General features: G+C 41.2%; 1 protein-coding gene across 3 annotated transcripts; it reads right to left on the reverse strand.

Moving 5' to 3' along the window:
• Positions 1–1,679: 1,679 nt before the first annotated feature.
• DCSTAMP (dendrocyte expressed seven transmembrane protein) lies at positions 1,680–16,502 on the reverse strand. Of its 3 annotated transcripts, XM_068932844.1 has the most exons (5): positions 16,337–16,493; positions 10,338–10,434; positions 9,383–9,477; positions 3,892–4,215; positions 1,680–3,120 (listed from the first exon to the last, which is right to left on the reverse strand). In XM_068932844.1, exons 2-5 carry the CDS (start codon positions 10,378–10,380, stop codon positions 3,037–3,039), a joined length of 546 nt encoding a protein of 181 aa, XP_068788945.1. In that variant the 5' UTR covers positions 10,381–10,434; positions 16,337–16,493; the 3' UTR covers positions 1,680–3,036. The 3 variants fall into 3 exon arrangements, 2 of the variants coding, with proteins under 2 accessions (XP_068788945.1, XP_009680620.2); XM_009682325.2 differs by having other exon boundaries at positions 9,383–10,434; XR_011139255.1 differs by lacking the exon at positions 1,680–3,120 and adding an exon at positions 4,774–5,043 and having other exon boundaries at positions 4,079–4,215; positions 9,383–10,434; positions 16,337–16,502.
• Between the last annotated feature and the right edge of the window lie 4,478 nt (positions 16,503–20,980).

Below are 20,980 nucleotides of genomic sequence, written 5' to 3' on the forward strand. Positions count from 1 at the left end.
CCACTTAAGTGTATGTGTCCGACAAGAGTGTAACAGCAACAGCATTTGCAAGATGGCACCCTTGTGCTGGCACAGCACAGTCACAAAATAACCCAAGCTTCTGCCCTGCATTTCTAACATGTTTTCTGCAATGGTTTCTGCACAGTCACAGAATTACAGAATAGTTGAGGTCAGAAGGGACCTGGAGAAGTCTTTTATCACAGCCATGGATCTTGCTCATTTGAGTAAGCAAGCTATGCAATACGCAGCGAGCTACCCATCATTTGGGTATGACATTGTTCTGTAAACCCCCTAGGTCTCAGCCACCCTACCATAGTCTACTAGTAGGCTCTTTTTTGTAATCAGTCATGCCCTCTAGGCTTCAGTTTCTCAAATAAATGCAAAGTGCAGACATGGTATATTCCTGACAGTATACTCGCAAACTCAAAATCCTAACAGTCTTACTTTAGGTATCTAGTCCAACCATTGATCCCCTTCTGAGTTATTCAGAGGCACCATTCCAATGTGCTACAACTATAATGCTTTCTTTTACTGTATGCAGAGCAAAAGAGAGAAAAGGTATGCTGGATGGCTAGACAGTAATAAAACAGGAAAGGTGAGAACCTCTCAGACAAGTTTTGCACCCCTGCCAAATGAAACAAAAAATCTCACCTTTGTGGTCGTGCTGCTAGTCAAACCTGCTGTCAGTGAGAGCTCAGGGCACTACCCTGTCCTTCAGAGCTCAAGGAACCACTTCTGACTCATACGAGCAATGAATTTTTCAGGATTCAACCAAAAAAGCTTAGCTCTTACTTGACATTTAACTCCCTTTCCTCTTTTGTCTGCAACAATAACAAGGGTAAAGGAATATGTCCTATTGCCAGTGTACCTAGACAGCTAAACTGTTTTGTGCAAGCAAATTCAGAGCACCCTTCGCCCTCCTGACGCGCTTAGTTTTTCTCCCTTTTCACCATGACGCTTTTTGTTACTGGTCCATTCCTTGACAGCAGTACCTGGAATGAAAATGTTCTGCTGCCATCCAGAGCTACCACACAATAGCAAAAGAGGTAATGACTGGGCCACTGAGAGAATGCCTTCATTCAGCACAACCCTCAGTAGCGTATGGTGCTAATCCAGCACCCAGTTCCCAGAGACAAGGAAGCAGCACACCAGCAACCTGCAACACCCGTGTCCATGGAGGAGTGAGGCTTTTTGGAGGGAGAGGGCAGAGCTGGGGCTCAAACATAAAAAAAAAAAAAAAAAAAGAAAAAAAAAGGATTACTGTTTAGAGCTGTGCTTGTCTAAAGCAAAAAGAGATTCAGTATCTGGATCGTTCTTAGCAACAACGTCTTTAAAGTGGTGATACATTTGAAGTGAGGCCTCTATGCCTGCCCTAGGAAGAAGTTCAGCAAAATGTTGAACATTGGTTTTTTTTCTTGAATATCTAAAGATTACTAATTCTGGGGAGGTTGAGTTATCTGTATGTCCTTGTGCTGCGTATTTATATTAACTCAGCAAATGTGTTTTGGAAAGGGGATTAGGGAAAGAGAAGGAAGTGGACAGCATAGCATTGACAGCTCACATTAATTAAGACATTCCTATGTGGATACACTAAGCAGAGGAAGGTCATATCTCCCTGCAGCATTCGCAGCTTGTTTAAATGTTTCAGGAGGAAAATAACTTCTGACACTCGCTACTAGAAAGTTTTAAATAAATCTTTATTCATTCAGATAACAGAGGCTTCTGTTAATAGTTGACCTGGGACTATGCTCATATTATAAAGGAACAGAGTAAAGATGCCATTTTTATGCAGCCTAGAAAGCCAAGAGTACACTGGATGTTGTGGGTTTCATTTTTAGCTATGCATTAAACCTCCAGTGCCACTTCAGACAAACCATTCCTATGTCTTTATGCTTTTGACATCTGTTCACTGTGTCATATGAAGGTCACAGCCCTGATTTTAGTTGAATAGGTGAAGCACTCAGCATTGGCTTAATTCTGTTTCATATAAGCTAATGGTAGCTTTAGCACCATAATTAAGCCGATTTTTGCCCCTTCTGCAAACTCCCTCAGAATGCAAGATTTGAAGTACTGTCCATCTCTGCTCGTATTCCCATACACCTCCAAATCAGGTCCTTTGCACCCACAGCACTTCATTCCATTGTATTCTAGCTCTTGTGAGCGCTCCCTCTTCTTTGCTTGCTACTCTACCTCTCTCATGACCATCAAAGTTATGGGACAAGCTGCACTAATGATATGGTCTACCAAGAGGTGTAAGTGGGAAATCAAAACGAAGTGAGGATACCAGGATGGGAGGCTAGCACTAGAAATTTCTGAGAGACAAATCAGATAAAGTAAGTGAGGGAGCTGAGGTGAGAGGGAGGGAAAGTTCACCTGGGCTAGAAGACTGAGAGGACATAGAGGTCTGGAGAGAAGACGAACAACACTCTTGCCGTAGGGAATAGACAGCTACGGAGGTAGGACCAGGTGTAAGAAGTCAGGGTTGGGAAAGAAACAAACTGAAGGGTTTAGGGTGGCTGAGGGTCAAGCCTGATAGAAATGACTAGAAACATCTGGGTCCACTAGGTCAGGTTTTTGGCTGGCCCAGAAGCCAATGGACAACCTCTGCTGTGCCTTTTGTCTTCATACCTGACAAGCACAAAGAAGACAAATCTGCTGCTACCATCATGTTCTCTGTTAGTTCCACTGAGAGAGATTAGTGTAGCAGTCAACAAGGCTCCAAGCTGTTTAATGGGTTCCATGCAAGGGAACAGACCCTCCGTGACTGTTTAAAGTGTGAAACAATGTAGACCCCCAAGTTAAAGCATAAATGAATATTAATGCAACCAGGAGTTCTCTGTGGTGAAGAGCATGCTGTCTCCTGTGATTTCCTGATAAATACCAGCTTCTCCAAACCACTGTTAGCCTTTGGTCCTATTTTTACATTTTAAAATTGAAATACCATAGGAAAATACTTTCTAGAAACGTGAGTGCAATACACAGGGCCTTGTGGAGCCAGAAAATTTCAATCTTATCCAAAGAAGCACTTGGCCTCTTTCATGCTGTGTTGTCATTTAGCATATTCCTTTCTTTCTTCCTCACTGCCACTCTTGCCTTGAGTATTGGAAACCAAAAGTTAACCTGAAAAGACAGAAAGATGGTGCTAACTGAGATCATAGTATTACTGAGTTAAAGACCACTCAGACATAAACATCCCACATAGTCAGTAGTGAAAGCTATTTTTTTATAAAAACTCATATATGTGTCTGTAGTTATCTATCTGGCTTTACCATAAATATATATGTGTGTTTATATTTCCATTAGTGTATATACATACTACACACACACACACACACACACACACACACACATACAGTAAATGTAAGCAAAAAGTTCTGCTACCTAATGCTATTTGCAGTTGCCCTCCGACCGTGCTTTTTCAAATAGAAATATATTATCTTCCATTTTACTGAATAGCAACTGAATAGCTCTCTTAATGTTAAGAGACTGCTCTGATGTTTTCTGCCTATGTTGCAAGAATACTTTTTCTGCTGGAGATGCTTTTCACACATTCATGAAAATCAAGTTTCTCCTCTGGAGAGCTGCAAGTCGGAGGAGTATTTTCTTGCCAGTATATAGCCATTTGGGTCATTTGGCTGTCTGTATTCATGTTCTGCAAGATGCATCTGTGTTGAGGGGCAGAGCAACATGGTTATATGGTCTAATCTTACTAACAGGCAACTTGTCTCCAGGCCCACTTCAGGAAAGCATTTAAGTACTCCCTATTCCCTATTTGGGAAGTTTTATTAACACATAATTGAAGTTAAAAAACGTTCACATATTTTATGAGTCTGAATCTGGCTACTACCCTGAGAGAAGGAGATTTGTTTTTCTGTGCTGTTGATGGCTTACCGTTCTAGCAAATGAGTTCTTCTTCACAGTTTTTTGTTGTAGCTTTGCTCTTTTCTTGAGTAATTTTGCATGTAGATAATATATCCGTTTCATCTCAGTGTCAGGATAAAACGAAGCAGATACAAGTATTTTAAGCTGGGTGAGGACACCAGAGAATAACCCCAAAATTATTAAGAAGAAGATGATGATTCCAAGCTGGATCCATGTTGTGGACAGATAGAGTTCTGGTTTAGGGATGCAGTCATGCTTAAACAGAGAGATCTTCAAAAGGTCATTCTTTACAGTAAGCTGCCTATTACCAATGATAAAGTCGTTCTCGTTTCTCTGCACAAGAAAAGAGAAAAAAGAGGTTGATTATAGTACTGATTGCCCCTCCTTTTTAATATTTTTCCCATTGGATATTCAGTTTTACAAAGGACTATAAATCATCTGGTCCATCCTGTGTCTACAAAAGACTGCTCATAACAACATATTCATTAACTGTTTTTAAAATGTGTCAGATAGATTGCATTTTCATCATTTCTATAGGGAGACTGTCCCTCAGCTTGAACTGTTAGAAACTTAGCTGCTCAGTGGCTGTGATAGACAACCATTTAGCTAATCTGGCTGTGTGGCATCATATATTCCCGCTCTCCTGCATCTGCCCAGATCATTTGTTGGAGGGTCACAGAATCACAGAATGGTTTAGGTTGGAAGGGACCTCTGGAGATCATCTAGTCCAACCTCCCTCCCTGCTCAAGCAGGGTCCTCTAGAGCATATTTCCCAGGAAAATCCTTCCCAGGATTTCCCAGGTCCTTCCTTCAGAAGAAAACTGCAGAGCAGAATGTGTCAGTCCCTTTGTTTGTGGCTCAGTATGTAATCAATCAGCAGTGTTTCCATACCTCCAACTAGGCCAGTGCTCTGACCACAGGGTTACTGTGGAAAAACAAAGCCATCTCTCCTCCTCTAACAGGTGCCTTCTCTCAGAAGGGCTGATGTCTTGCACTGCTCGTGGACTGAGATGCTGAATGACAGGAACTGAATTAGGTATGCTGCTGGGGTCAGTATTTCCTACTGGCAGGCAACACTGAATCGTCCACCTCTCTTTTCTTTTCTTCTCATCCTCTCTTGTCCAGCGGGTATGTGGCTCTTCCCTGTGGCTCTTCAACCACCTTACAGAGATCAGGTACTTCTGTTTAGGCACTCATTACGTAAGTTAAGTGTCCAAAATAAGCCATTCGTCATCAGCCTGTTCTCCCTTTTTTTAACATTATCCTCTTCTAATCTACCTCAGTCCATTGTTACTGTATACTGGACTGATATAGAAACAAGGAAAATCTGCATTAGAATCATTCAATATGAAACACGGGTGCAAAAATGCATGCAGATCTTAACTGTTCCTGCCAAGAATAAACAACTCGAGGAGTTGCTGGGTCTTTTCTGCTTGCCTAGCCATGTTTCTCGTCTCTTTCTCTGAGATCAGCAACTCTGAGTTTCATTTGACAGAACTATTAAGATTAAATTTTACATTTTTATGTGATTAGCCTTCAATGGGGAAATAGAACCAATCTGATACTTGCCAAAATTCCTGTTTTGGGAGGGAGTCTATCAGTTCTCCAGAGAAGTGAACACTGCACATCAGCAGAACAAATCCATAGTGTGAAGGCCATGAATCAGACAGGTCTCCTGTTCAGGTTAACGGATGGTAACACTAAGTTCCTTCCTTGCTCTGACTTGGGTCATCACGGACAAGGCAGATCATGATGAAGGGCTGTCCTCAGAGTAAGAAGGCATGCAAAAAAGGCATACAGAATCACATGGAAAACGGTTGAGGGTGGAAGGGACCTCTGCAGATCATCTAGTCCAACCCCCCCAGCTCAAAGCAGCAGGGAATGGGTTGAGAAGGTTGCTCAGGATCGTGTTCAGTCAGGTTTTGAGTATCTGCAAAGACAGAAACTCAACAGCCTCTCTGGGAAACCTGTTCTAGTGCTTGACCACACTCACAATCAGAAAGATTTTTTCTAATGTTTAAGTGGAATTTCCTGTACTTCAATCCGTGCCCTTTCCCTCTTCTCCTGTCACTGGGCACCACTGAGAAGAGCCTGGCTGCGTCTCCTTCACTTCCTCCTATGAGATTTTTACATGCATTGATAAGATCTCCTTGAACCTTCTCTTCTCCAGGCTGACCAGTCCCAGCTCTCTCAGCCTCTCCTCCTATGAGAGATGCTGAGTGATGCCTTAACCATTTTTGTGGCCTTTCGCTGGACTTGCTGCGATATGTCCACGTCTGTCCTGAACTGGGGAGCCCAGCACTCGCCCCAGCACTGCAGATAGGTCTCACCAGGGCTGAGTAGAGTTCCTGTGTTCCTCTTGCCCTTGCTTGACTTCCTGTTTGTTGGGATGGACCATTCTTGAGCTTGGAAGAGGTGATCCCTGAAAATCAAGCAGTTCTCTTGGACTTTTCATCTCTTGAGGACTGTGTTCCTCGGGATCAGGACCATTGGTGGTCCCATGGATGGTTTGGTGATGCTAGAGCACAGCTGCTGTTTAACAGGAAGATTTTTTTTTTTTTAATGAGATGCCTGAAATGTGGGAAGGCAGGCACCCTGGAGTAAGAGCTAACATGAGGGGTAAAGCCCCCTTTAGCATGTGTGGCAATATGCCACTGCAACATATCTCACATTAAATTGCCTGAACAGGTGATGACACTCTCTCTGCCTTTGCCCATCTGATCTCTCCAGGATGCATCTAACTTGCTACACATGCACAGATCACACAAGTACAGTAGATCCAACAGGTTTTTTTAAAGAAAGTTGGGGTAACAGTCTGCAGTTGGCAGCCTGCACCCTTTAGGTCTAAATGAGTTTTCCGTTGACATGAACAGGGAACATTTGGCTTATGTCTACCCTATAGGTCCTAGATTTCTCCCCTATTTGGTAAGAAAGAGCTGGCCAGTAATTTAATTTTTATCCCATGGAAATGTTTGATATTTTGATGTATGATAGAAAAATATCATTATCTGAGGAATGACAGAATTTGACTGATGGCCTGACTTTTCATTTCAGCTCATTTCAGTACTAGGTTGCATTTGCCTAAGGTGCCTGCATGTCTCAAACATGCTGTGCCCTACGGCTTCCTTCTCCCTCGTGTCTCACTTCCAAACAGATGAACTTCCCATGACACATCAGGACCACCAGGCTACCACAGCGCTGTCTAAGCTGAACCTGCAACAATTTAGCAGTGTGTCATTGGAAGTGTGGTCTGGCAGAGGATACCAGCTTAGAGGAACAATATGTCACATGCAAAAGTCAGAATGAAAAATCTCTCTACCAAAGATTGTATGTTCTATTCTGTTTACTTGTAATTTTGAGCAAAGCACTTATTGCACTGCTCACCTTAAGAATTTTACTCTCTGAAGTGGCTTTTGGCAAAATGAGCTTTCTGGGGTTGGTTAGAAAAGGGAATGAATCCTCAGTACGATCAGCTCTAAGAGGAAGTAATATAAAATTTTGAGTAAGAAGACACTGACAGAAGAAAGAGCATGTATCACATTGTACTAACAGTCAAGCATCCCTTTGAAATGCTTTTATCTTGAAAGTATCAAAGGGTTATATGCTTTCAGGAAATGTTTTAAGCCTGTTCCTGTGAGCTATCAAAGTGGACAGCTTTCCCATGCCCTTACAGCACCACACATCAATGAAGCTGGCATCAAATGTGCATAGGGATGTAACTCCTGTCCCCCTTGCTACCTGCTCCAGCAGCTGCTTATGCACTTTCTCTTAAATGATAATTCATAGACTGTCCTTGAACGAGAACCTAGAAGCTGGAAGGCCTCATTCCCAAGGGGATGTCCTGTAACTGGGCTCTATCATCTTCACACTCTTCCTTCTGGATTCTTGACTTTTGCACTCCTGGCTTCATCGTGGCCTAGCCAGGAGATGAGGAGTGGAGAATAATTCAGCAACAGGGAGCAGTAACCTCTTTAGACAGTGAAGCTCAGAGCCAGTGCTCTTAGTTACTCAAGGTGTTTATGCAAGAATTGTACTTCTACCCACATCCTTTGCTATGCTCAAGAGAGGACTCTTCTTTTCATATCCTGAGGGAATGCTTGCGCTCTGCACAGGCCTGAAATCTGCCTTTTCAGTGAGGCAGTTGCTTCAGCAATGTCCTAATAGCTCACGGACAGTGTTCTTGTAGAGGTACTGACATTTTCAGTAAAGCCAAGAGAGAGGAGAGCCCTGGTTTAGCTCTCTGAATGATTGTGCAAAGATCTTCATGTGTCTTGCTCTCTCCTATGACTGTACAGAGAGAGCCCCATAGCCTGCTTTTGGCCTTCTAAATCCCCTTACCAGACCCAAGTGCCTTCATCTTTGGGTGTTACAAGGCCTGAGTAAGGTGCCTGAGTGACTATTGGACTATGGCCACATTTTCACCAGGAAGTGTTAAATGTCTAACGTTCTGCTGCTGCTCCTGTCCAGAAATTCAGTGATCTTGGCTGAACAGGTGAGCTCAGCATATAGCTCCTGACTAAGTGTGTTTGGGGTTCACAAACACCTATCTTAGCAGCAGGGTTGTTTGGGGGAGGTGTAGCCAAGTGGATGTGCTCCAAGGATCCTTAACACATACAGACACATGGGAAACAATACAAAACACACTATGCTTGCATAAGAGCCAGAACAACCTTGCTGTCAGTAATGTTGACCCTGTCTTTTATATAATAGTCTACTTAGTACAGTATGCTGAAAGTGGGAAATCTTATTTCTACCGTGGGAATAATGTTCTAAGAGGTGAAACAAACCACCGTAAAATTACAAATGGCCCAGAGTAACAAAGAAAGCAAGAAATCTTGTACATTAAGAAAAAGAAAAGTTATCATAAAAATGAATTAAGAATCAGATCTCTCTTGAGAAAAACAAGTTTCCTCCTAAGTATAATATTACCTTTCCTGAAAAAAAGCCAGGGTATCCACCTTCATGCCTTTGTACTAGCTCCTTTTTGAAATATTTTGTGATGATAGCATTTTCACTAAGACATCCTCTTTTAGCAATGACACAAATGCAAGAACTACTAGAAAAGCCGTAAATAAGCTACAAGTAATGAGCTCTTCACATTACTCAGCTGAAGATAAGCATCTCTTACTTCAGTTTCACAGTCAAGTCATATTATAACTATAAAAGTGGTGCTTTATCACCGTGAGATTCCATGTTTAAGCTTCTGGTCTTCTCCACATATATAAATAAGGGGATGAAAGTCCTTCTTCCCATATTTATTACTCTTGAGAAATATGATGACACCATTTGGAAAGATCGGAGCATTGTCTGGTTCCATCCAACATATGGATCTGATAAAGGTAATGACCCTTTTTGACACAAATATATGAATTATAGTGCCATGAAAGAACTGATGTCTCATTGGCTGCGGGAACAGATGCTCCCGCAGCTGTTGAAGAGGAAAGGAAATTCTTCTACCCTAAACTAAATGAAGAAATATTGAGTATTGAGACGTACTTACTTGCTGAAAGAGGCTGAGTCCAATCTCTAGATCTGGCAATTCTTGGAGATGCTTATTCACAGAAATAATTAACCAATAAAGCAAGTAATCTATTGCTGCAAATAGAAGCCAGATGCAAAGATGAACAATTACAGGGAGAAAAAAATGCTGCATGTTTTTTCCATCCTTCCACGTGAGGCAAAAAGATGGGATTGTCACATAAGCTTTTCTTTCATTTGTGTTCAGTGGCAGAATGCATGGCTTTTGCTGTTGCCTTTGATGGTCATCAAATGCAACAAACTGCTTTGTGATATAAGTATTTTTAAACTTTGCACTGTGAGCCCCCACAAATTTTTTGATAAAGAGGCCTGTACCTAAAGAAACTAGAAAAATTCCCATTATAGGCAATGCTTTCTGGCCTATATTGGGCAGTATAGTCAGCATAAAAGATATCTGGTTAGCAACTCTCTGGATTTCTTGTTTTGTGTTATTTAGCTGTTGTTTCAATGCATCATCTGAAATTGAGTGAGATGATGTGAATTCATGACTTAATGACACTATGTCTTTAGATAGTTCTGTGGAAAACTTGGCCTTCTGGTAAATCCATTTTATTGCCTCAGCGTAATGTTTTATCAAGGCAAATTGCTCAACCTCTAAATGACAGGTGATGCTGTCTGCCAGAACCTTTAGGTTGTGAAAAATACTTTGGATGTTGCCAGCTACCACAACACCTGTACCAGCAGTAATAAGAGCATTTCTGCCTTCTCGCAGTCCACAGGAAAGAATGAACAGAATGCTAAAACAGCGCAGGTGCTTGAAATAACAGAGTGCAACAGAAAGCGTGATCCAGATGAATCCAGAAATCAGTAAGGAATCTAAAGGTCGGTGTGCTAGGGAGAAATTCATGGCCAGAAAGAAGATCACACTTGAGAGGAAGCCAACTGTAGCGCAAACTGCAAAAAGCTGCATGAGATACTTCCAGCCGGGCTTCCTTTCTGATGTAAAAATTCCCCAGGCATTCTGGACTATTGAGACAAATGTTCGCATTTTCTTCTGATTATTGTTGACTCAAACTAAAAAGAAAGGAAAACAAAAATTCTATTAGTTGCAGAGTCACACTGTTGACAATAATATGATTTTAGTTGACTGATCAGTACTTCTTCACACTGCAAAAAACATCAGAATCTGCCTCTGACTGAACGGCCTCGTGTGAGACTCAAATGGACTATGGAACTGAGAGAGAAAATAAAATCGGAAATTACTCCAATTTAGAAAGCAATCAATGGGGGCAAAAAAACACAAGTTTGCTTGGCCGCTTAGCCTCAAACGTCGCCTATATAACCACTGAAGAGATGATTCTGAAAGGCATTTTGTCTTTTTTTTTCTTCGAAGTATTTGCATTGTTTTACCTTTTGTACATTTTGATTTCTCACTTGATATACAGACATAACTGTATATAAATGGATATATATATATATATATATATATGGGGGGGGGGTGCGCACGTGTGTGCACATGCATATGGGAAGAGGAGAGGGCAGTAAGCCTGGGATACCACTCAGTACCATTCACCTGAGATGGCAGTTTTGCCAGGAAGAGAAAGAGGGGAGCACAGGAGCTCCCCATGGGGTACCCTGCTGTGGGGAAGCACAGCTGGGCCCTGTGGGGAGCAACCAGAGCCGCTGCCAGGGTGGGAGGAGCAGGGCGAGCAGCACGTGCATGCTGCCCGGGGATGGAGAATACATTGCACCTTTTTCTCCTGGAGGTAGGTCAGTACAAAGGGAAGGACGTGTGTCTCAGAGGCATCATTCTTTCTTTGGGTCTCTCCTGGGATAGCACAGCTACAAATTGACCCATATACCCAGTTAACCCTAATTGCTCATACTGCTACCATCTTTCCTGCCTACCAGCATGCCTGTAGTGTAAATTAAAGAATACTTTTGTGAGATTAAAGCAATTCTTGTTTGATGGGAAACAGCACCCACCCTATGTTCATATCATACCTTCTTTTACAAGGTAGCATCTATTGTGCAATTTGTCCAAAGATGCATGACTAATCTGTATGCATATTAGCCTTGCAACATACTAAAATAAATAAGACCCTAATTAAATAAAATAAACTGTTGCAATTTTATCTTATGATAGGGAACTGTTGTCTTTACAAATACATCCTGGAGATATTACTTTGTCTTTTGTTTAGCTTGAACACAGCAGGTAGCCAGGAATTAAACTATTATTTTATATACATACTGTATTTTAATGGCATTTGACTTTATGGATTCTGTTAGCATTCACTTTAATGTTTTCCCTTCTTCTCTTTACTGTTATTTATGAGGTTTGTCATTATCACTTTTGCATGTAACAAGAGCTGAAAGTGATTAGAGCCCTCTGATTCCAGCTGGGCCCTTCTCTGCCTCCTGTGCTCAGGGTGCTATTTTTCTTAGCCTCACTCATGCCTGGCCCTTTCGAGTGCTGTGGGTTCTCCTGAAAGATGCTTGGGTGTTTTCAGTGCTTAATGACTTCAGCAGGGATTAAAGGTGGGCAATAGCTCTCGGGTTGGGCTCAAGCCCTGGCACGGTCACACTGCTTGGCAAGGCTTAGGAAATTGTTTTTTTCTAGTACATCAGTGACCTCATATGTAAATTGAGTATAGCAGCAATTAGCAGTTCTTTCACGGGAGTGAGGAGGTAATTAACATCCGCAAAGCATTCAGGGAGCTCTTGGTACAAGTCACTATGTGTTTGGATTAGTGGTGCAAGCAAAACTGGGAGAGGCAGCATACACAACATTGGACTCCAGCTTCACAGTTAGCAGAGCTATCATCTGCTTACATAAATGGTCTCCTTTCCCCTTCTTACCTAACTAGAAATTAAGAAGGCATTTTTCGGAAGCATTATTAAAAAGGAGACATTCATCATCCTTGAGTAAATCAGAGCCTGACCTAAGCACTAACAAACCCTGCCAGCAAATCCTGAACTTTGTAGATCAGATTCTTAAACAGTATATGCTGTCACATCTGCATTGGAGAGCTAAGGAAAATTATCCTACGTCATCAGTGGATTAAGAGTTCTTAATTTAAAAAGACAAAAAAATCAAATGCAAAAAAATCTAGCATTTATGCAACATTATGCAAAAACTTCTGTATGAGAAACTCACACACACCAAGTTTTCTTTTGCAGCATTGGCTATATTGCTGTAATTAAGTATAGTTTCTCCATGGCCTTGAGTGTTTGTACATACACTTATAGTGTATTCCGCTAATGTTTATAAGCAGCAGTATATAGGCTGTAGTATGTGACAGAGAGTTTGGCATGCTTTGCATGCAAGACTAAATCTAGGAATTGGAGAGAGTGAAGAACAAATTTTGTTGAATTAACAAAGCCCCTACTTCTGGGATGGGAGACTGGAGACTTGTAAAACAGTGGTAGAAACAGAAAATAATGAGAAAGTCTCCTTTTCTGGGCCCACATACAGTTGCTGTGTGCTTGCATGAGGGATCACTGCGCTCCTCAGTAAACACAGAGCAATCCTTAATCTGTGGGAACGCAGAGTTTTAAGGCAGCGGAGGTGTTGTGAGGAACTGTTGATTTTTGGAACCTGTCCCACAGACACTCAGAGGAGACTATGTGATCTCCGCAGGCTGCGGGGAGCATTCGCCGTCCCCTGCTGAGCCCTTCCCTGGAGGGCAGCCACTGCAGGAGTCCCGACTTGGGCATACATCTCTGTAGCTTTTTTCATGCCCCTCACTTTCCCCCATAAGACACCATCAACAGACACAGATATTCAGCACAGGAGGATCATACAAAGGACAAAAGCTATAGGCCTTAAAAAAATGTGGAGGCCAAAAATTCTAGCATCAGCAAGCACTTAAACAGCTGTGAAGGCTTGAACGGGAAAACAACACTGGCTCAGAGCTAGAAACAAATCTTTGGCTCAGCTAAAGACTAATTCAGTCCTTAAAGAAAAAGTAAACCTTGAGCACTTTCTGGAATGATTCCAGAAAATATCAACCCCCCAAAAGCTCTCCTGAAGCTGTTAGGCGCAGATATGAATTCTAACAGGAGAGTGACAGGAACAAACCTTTTTTTCAACTGTAATCTGAAACACAGCATTTTTTTCTTCTGTCTCATAATATGTACCAGTGTGGGGACTGCTACCATTATGTGTGCAGCATAAGGAAAGAATTATTCTTAGAAAACAGTTTTTTGCCCTTAAGTGCTAATTTCTTTCAATCATATTTTCTAGTGATCTAAGCCACAGAGGGGAGCTGGGAACTCTTGAGCTCTAACTCTGCCTTTGAACCTGGTTTTTCTGACACGCCCAAAGAGAACCTGTCTGTGCCTTTGTTTTCCTCTCTAGGAAGTACTTACTCCGATCTGGAAGGGTGATATTTAGCTACCACACTGCCAGCTGGCAGGATTAATTATGAGAACAAAGCCTCAAAAGGGGCTTCTCCAGCAAGGCGTTTGGTCCATACTTCTTAAGGTTTATGATGTATTTAAAAGTATGAGATGAATGCAATGTAAGTAAAAGGTATTGTTCTAATTACAGCTTAAGATAGATAAAAGAGGAAACTTTTAAAGAAATCTTAGATCCGGCTTGCGAAATTTCAGATGCTGGCTACAGTTTTTAAGTAAGTAGAGGACAAGCGAAAAGCATCAAGGGTCTCTGGAACATGTCTTTCCAGCTCAGCCACAAGCCTTCCGCTAGAATTCTGCAATTTTTATGCACATCGTACATGTTCACATCATATACGATTTCTTCCCCTGCCTGCTATGGAGACTCCTCCAAAGTTATCTCCCAAGCGTCATGGCGCTCTTTGATGTCGATTTGGTCCTGGTTTTGCCCCTTGCTCACCCCTTATCTAACAGTTTCTTTTTGCAGTTAGATAGAAACTCCTCACGTTTGCAGGGAGTGTTTCTGGAACCATCTCTACCCAGATACCTCCTTGCTTAGACCAGACCTATGTTTGTGGCATATGGATTAGTCACGCATCTGATCTCCTTGCCTCTTCTGAATTAAACGGAAGAAGCAGTGATCTCATAAAAATGATGCACGGGAAAACTAATAGAATTTACAGAATAATTAGCTTCCATTAAAAATTTTGGATAGTTGGTGTAAATTTTAAGGGCGAGTAGAAAGTAAGGACACAGCTGATTTGGCAAACCATGACAAACAGAGTCACATCTTTAAGTCTTCTATTCTGACAGAGAGCTAAGTCAGGCAGACCCTAGGGTCTACAGTTCCCATTGAGTTAGGACTGATTAGCAGCACCTAAGTTGTACACCGTCATATAAAGCCTGATATAACCATTCTCTGTGTAGACCTGTTATCTGAGCAGAGCTCACAACGATCATGACTACTTTGGCAGGCCTATATCCTGTGCAGTGCACAGCATCTTTATACAAAGCCCAGGTTTCATTACAAACCAAGAGAGGCAACAGGTTTCATGGGAAACTTATAGCCCATTGATTCTAAAGCTTCAGCTACACAGTGATTTTTGCCTCATAAATCCTATTTGGTTTTTGTACAAGAATTAGGGAAGAGCAAGCACACAATAGGAATATAAAAACAAATGCTTCCTTTTTTGGCAGTTTCAGCCTTCTTTCTCAGTCTGGATCCGTTACACAGGAGTGTAAGAGAATTACTTCCCTTTTTTGTATACCATCAGAAAAATACGATACCGAACTATGTCTTAGTAAAAGACAAAAATATGGGAGGGAAGTTCCACATTATTTCCCTTGGTCATTGCCCAGCATTTAGCACAGAAACTAAAGACCAATACAAAATCCAGCAACATTAATGTAATGATCCTCAGGGCTTCACTGAGACCCTTGTCATTTCTTGTGTTCGCAGATTTTGTTTTTAACTGAGGAGGAGTGATATTAAACACAGCAAATACATGGAAAGGCTGCAATACATAGTCACATGTATGCAGATAGGAACCTGAAATAGCAAACAATGCAGCAATGCACATAAAATATCAATTCATACACAAGCCTCCCCAAAAAATCCCAAACAAAAACCTCAACGGATCAAGATCCCATTTTCTTTTTTTAAATATATGGCTCAGGAAAATTCAAAACGTGACGAGATATTATTGAGTCTTTAGGATGCTATGAGCTGGTTTCATGTCATCTAATTTCAGATGTTTACAGTTTAATGCTCACATCTGAGTAACCTGTCTTTAAGTCAATGAGAAAAAGGCAGCTACCCAAAGCCATACTCCTGATCTATTTTAGAAGTCGACCTTAGAGTGTGAGGGATTGCATCCCATAGGAGCTTTTTTTCTGTATATTGACCATAAAAAGAGTCTAGATTACTCAGATGGAGCTATCCAAAGTTAAAGAAGATGAACATCACTCTATGTTTCCGCATTGTAAGCACAGCTAATATTTGACTGAGGTGGGCTCTCAGAAAGGGACACGATAAACGCGTCAGGGGTAGCCGTAGACATTGTGCAACTATGGAAATAAAATGGAACAAGAAGTCAAATTTTCTCACTACTACTGCTATCAACAGTGTTACATTTGGAGGCTCTGATGCTGCAGACCCACACAGACCTGCTTCGTTTAAAGCACTGGTAGGAACGGAGGCACGATTTGGGAAACCCAAAAGATAGTTTGCCTATTGACAAAATCAACTCTATAAAGCATAAAAAATTCCAGGATTAGGATGGAAGGGATCTCAAAAGGTTACCTACTTCCTCCTCCTACATATAATATCACTATGCATAGTGTTGGAACAGCATAGAACTAAATAGCTACATGAACTTTAGGAAGAGACCCTTCAATTAGTGAGGTAACAAAAACTAACCCCACTTCAGCAGAACTACCATGACTTGCTATGTTTATAGAAGAGCCAATCCTTAACGCAATTTATTTTTTCCAGTGTAATCATGCAACTTAGAACAGCTAAATCAGTCCATGACTGCTATCAACAGTTACTTGTTATTAACCTTAAAGCATTACTTACGAGCCTTCCTGTAAAGCACATGAAGGATCTTCACATCACTGTGTCTCTTGGTTTTGGTGAAGAGCAGAGATTGGCACTACTAAAAAAACTTCACATGAGTCATTTTTCCCCCTACCCTCCCTCAGTGACTCAGGCACACCACCATTTTGAAATTATTCTACTTTTAACAAAGATTAATGAGGAAGTAGCTTAAGCCCAAGACCAGAATAGTATATAATTTGCAAGTGCCACTTTCCACCTTTTTTTCTGACAGAGTAATAGATATCAGCAAATGATTTCTGTGCTCAGATTTCAATGACTTAAATTTATGTTGAATAATGCCTTAGGTCTGGAACATCTCAGCTATTTCAGTGCTTCCCATTTAAACTAGTGGCAATCTGGTGCCAAAATAACTTTCAAACTCTAATCCTTTTTGCACTACAAATGTTCTTACCGTGATCTGTGTGAATATTTCGGTAGAGAATCTGACAGAGTCTGGCCCCTAGAGTGCTCCCTACCTTAGATATCCAATAAAGAAACTCAGACTGTGTAGGCTGTAAAACAGGGTGGTCTCTAAGTTTAAAATGTGCCTTTTGTATGTGGTTTTAGAATTGTATTTAAGTATTTTTTAATGAGATGGAATATCACCAGATATTGACATGGCAGATACATTTTCAAAATTATCTACAGATATTTACTAATTCTCATGACACCTCTAGTCTAGCAAGAACTTTTTGCAGCCTGTGTGAAGCAGGGTCTTTATCCTGTTAATATTTATTATACGTATTGTAGCAGACCTCTGAGACTTTCCTGAGTAGGGATCGGCACTGTAAAGCTTACAAATGAAAAAGGTCCCAGTCCTAGTCTAGGTCTGACAAGAAACCACCACATGATGAGCGGTGGTTATAGCTTACCAGACACTCAGCAATTGTCAGGTTTAGGTTTTCATTATTTTTTGCTTCTTCACTTTTTTTTTTTAAATAGATGTCCCAAGAAGGATAAAAGAACAGAATCTAGCCCACACCTCCAGTATCCTGAGAGCATCTGGTGCTTTATTTGATAAGAAATTCCAACTGAATTTGGCACTGTGTGGATCAAATAACAACTTAGTGACTAATAATTTTATTGGTGGGAAAGAGAAAAAAGAGAAATGCTGCTGCATTGGAGAAGTTATTTTGGGACTCCTAGGACACTGTGTTTAAATAGATGTCCCAAATTTTGGGGGTCCTTTAGCATAAAAATTCTTTACAATTTAAATAAATGAAAACCTACCATCTTTATTAACCAAGAATTTAGTTAATTCATATGGTTTGTCTAGTCTTAGCTGCTTAGCAGAATCCTAGGACAGCTCTGTTCACAGCATACAGCCTTTCTCACTAGAGAGCAACTCTTTCCTCCATCCATTACGGAGGAAAGACCATCTGGTAGGTGACCTGTATGCCATTATGGTCACCTACGTCAGGGACTGTGCCTATACCGACAATCAAGTGTGGTTTGGGTCTGCATCCAGCTACGGACTCAAGTCTCACATTCATCGCCTGCACCCAAGCCTTGCGCTGGAAGCCAGCTGCTGAACATTGCTGAAGAAAAAGCTTAAGCCTTAGTGTGATGCCTTTGTACAGATTTATTCTGTCCTTCAATTTTGATGAATTGGGCACAAGTGGGGTTGAGCACTTTGCAACCCTCTCTAAAAGACCAGGTTTTTCGGACGTAGACGTGTATATGTCACCCAAATACTGATTTATTCAGCTACCTCTATTTTTGGCTTATAAATACTAGTAACAAGCAGCCAAAATAAGAAGTCACCAGAGGCATGCTCATGAGCCGTTATCAGTCACATAAGATGTACAAATTGTGTTGTAATAGCAACCCAAATGATGGGGTGGAATGCACTCTCGGCAAGTTCATGAATGATATCAAATTGAAAGGAGTGATTGATATACAGGAGGGCAGAGCCCTGAGGGACCTCAGCAGGTTGGATAAATGAGCTGAACAGCAATTTCACGAAGTTCAAGAAAGGGAAGTGCAAAGTCCTGCACCTGGGAAGGAATAACCCCCCTGCACAAATGCAGACTAGGGGCTGACCAGCTGGAAAGCAGTTTTGCAGAAAAGGACCTGGGGCTCCTTGTGGGAAACACGCTGAACATGAGCCAAAAGTGTGTCCTTGCGGTAAAGAAGGCAACAGTTTCCTCAGCAGTTCATGAGCAAAAATCTAGACTGAAAGTCAAGGGAAGTATCTCTTCGTCTTTGCTCAGCAATGGTGAGACCACACATGGAGTGCTGTGTCCAGTGAAGAAATTCTAGTTCAAGAGAAACTTTGACATCCTGGAGCAGTCCAGTGGAGGTCCACCAAGATGGTTTGAGCACGGAGAGCCTGATAACTAGGTTTTTTCAGTCTTAAGGAGAGAAGACTAAGGGAGATCTTACTGCTGCCTTTAACTACGTGATCCAGAGAAGACAAAGACAGATTTCTCAGAGATGCACAGTGGCAAGATGAGACGCAACAGACTCAAGCTGGAACACAGAAAATACTGAGTAGACATAAGGAAAAACATTTTACATCATGTCAAGCACTGGAACACACTGCCCGGAGAGGCGGTGAAAACCTCATTCTTGGACATATTCACAGCTTGAATGAACAAGCTGAGCAACCTGGTCTAATTGGAGCCGCTTTGAGCAGGGGATTGAAATAAATGACTTACAGGTGTCCCTTCCAACATAAATTATTTTATTCTTCACAAGAAAATATCTGCCTTACCAGTCAAGATTGAGACACTAAATCCATTTAAACTTGCTGCTGATCTAGGCTGGCACAGTATCACGTATATGTGCTGTGTTCCCATGCCATAAGCACTCTAGCTAAGCTGAAGCAGTATTACATATCTATCAGCAGTAAAACAGTCTAAAACAGTAATAATAATAAAAAAAAAAAACTTGTATTGACACAAATGCTATTACTTTACTAGCTTTGAAGTCCTAAAGGAAGGGCAGAATCAAACTGTCTTCCAGGAGTTTGTCTGCATAAAGGACCATAGAGTCATTTAGGGACATGGTGTTGGCATCTTAAATATCCTACAGCTTTTGTAGCTTCAGTAAACTGTTATATGACAGTTATTTTTGAGATATAGTAGTTCTCTTGCAGAAAAATAGTAAGTTTATTTAGTGGCTATGGCAAATGAATTTCCTTGCTGCTCATGATTCTGAGAACAAAAAAGATGAGAAGTGCTAATTTGTGTCCAAACATGAAAAGAGTTGAAAATCTGACAGAGATTTCATTGTCACAGTGTAAGGAGAATAAAACACACAGCAGAGTCCTTTAATAAATTCTTATTCATTCAGTAATCAAATTGGATCATTTCTGCTAAAACTTGAAGGAAAATCTGTAAAGGTTTCATTTTGTTTTGACCAAACCTTTGTCAACTTAAAATTTTACTTTAAATAAAGCATTGGTTCCTGCAGACTCTACATTTGTGTGCCTATTTGTTTGCATGTATAGGTAAGAAAAAAACATACTTTTGGATAGGCATCCTCTCCTATTAAATGGGTCACAGACCCTACCAGTCCTTTGATTCATCCATTGAACTCTTCAATCCATTCAATCAGCTCTCAGCAGAGCCATCTAATGAAGAAAGATGACTAGAGAATCACTTTAAAGGAAATGAAAGTCAGATTTACTTCTTTACAGGGAACAACACCAACAGAAATAGCAGGAGGAGTCCTATACATAGTCTTCCAAGAGCCTATGATACCTTTCCAGTAACATCCTCCGTTCACCGCCTCTCACAGCCACTTTCAGAACTGACTTGCAATTATGGTTTTAATGTCTGTATTTAACATTCAGACCTATTTTTGGAATAAAACATACCCATTGCTTTCCTCAGAAATGTTATAGGTGGTGTGGGCCATTGCAAAGACGCTATCTACTGTGGCTAAGGAATTCTGAATTGGAGATTATCTCTCCTTTAGCCTCTGATTTCAAAGATCCAGGGCTGTGGATCAGGCTCATTTCTGTCCTTAGTCTATTTGTTGATGGTAGAGTCCAGTCCAATCAGCAATTACAGAAGTACTGAAATGAACGTTACCTATTTATCCTTGGCTGAATGGCCCTACATGTAATTTTCCAGACAGCCAGTTTTCCAGCAGGTACTGAAGTAGCAGGACACAGTGGCTCACCATAAGACCACGTTTCCCATCCACAGAGTAGCCATATCTTTGCTATTTCAGTATCAGCTACTAAATTAGCTCTGGAAGCAGGAAGGCAGCACGATGAACATAGCACAGTCACTGAATTATGCATAATGTAAGGGTATAATTAGATATAGTGCAAGAAGTACCATCTATAACTGGGGGACATTTCTGTTCATTATAGGAAAAATGAATGAAATGATCCTTTAAACAGAGCATATTTTTCATACTATTATATGGGGGAAAATTCAGAAAAGTGATCCCAGCAAGTGCACATTAGATCAGACCAAGTTTCCATCTAGCCCAGCATCTCAGCCTTGACAACGGCCTGTAGCAGCTGTTTTACAGAATCGCTGGGCTTGCTCCAGTATGTCCATGTCTGTCTTGTTCTTAGGAGCCCAGCCCAGCCCCAGTCCTGTAGATGTGTCTCACCAGTGCTGAGCAGAGGGGGAGGATCACCTCCCTCAACCTGCTGGCAGC

Source organism: Struthio camelus, chromosome 2, assembly GCF_040807025.1.
Source record: "Struthio camelus isolate bStrCam1 chromosome 2, bStrCam1.hap1, whole genome shotgun sequence".
In the NCBI taxonomy this organism is placed as follows: domain Eukaryota; kingdom Metazoa; phylum Chordata; class Aves; order Struthioniformes; family Struthionidae; genus Struthio; species Struthio camelus.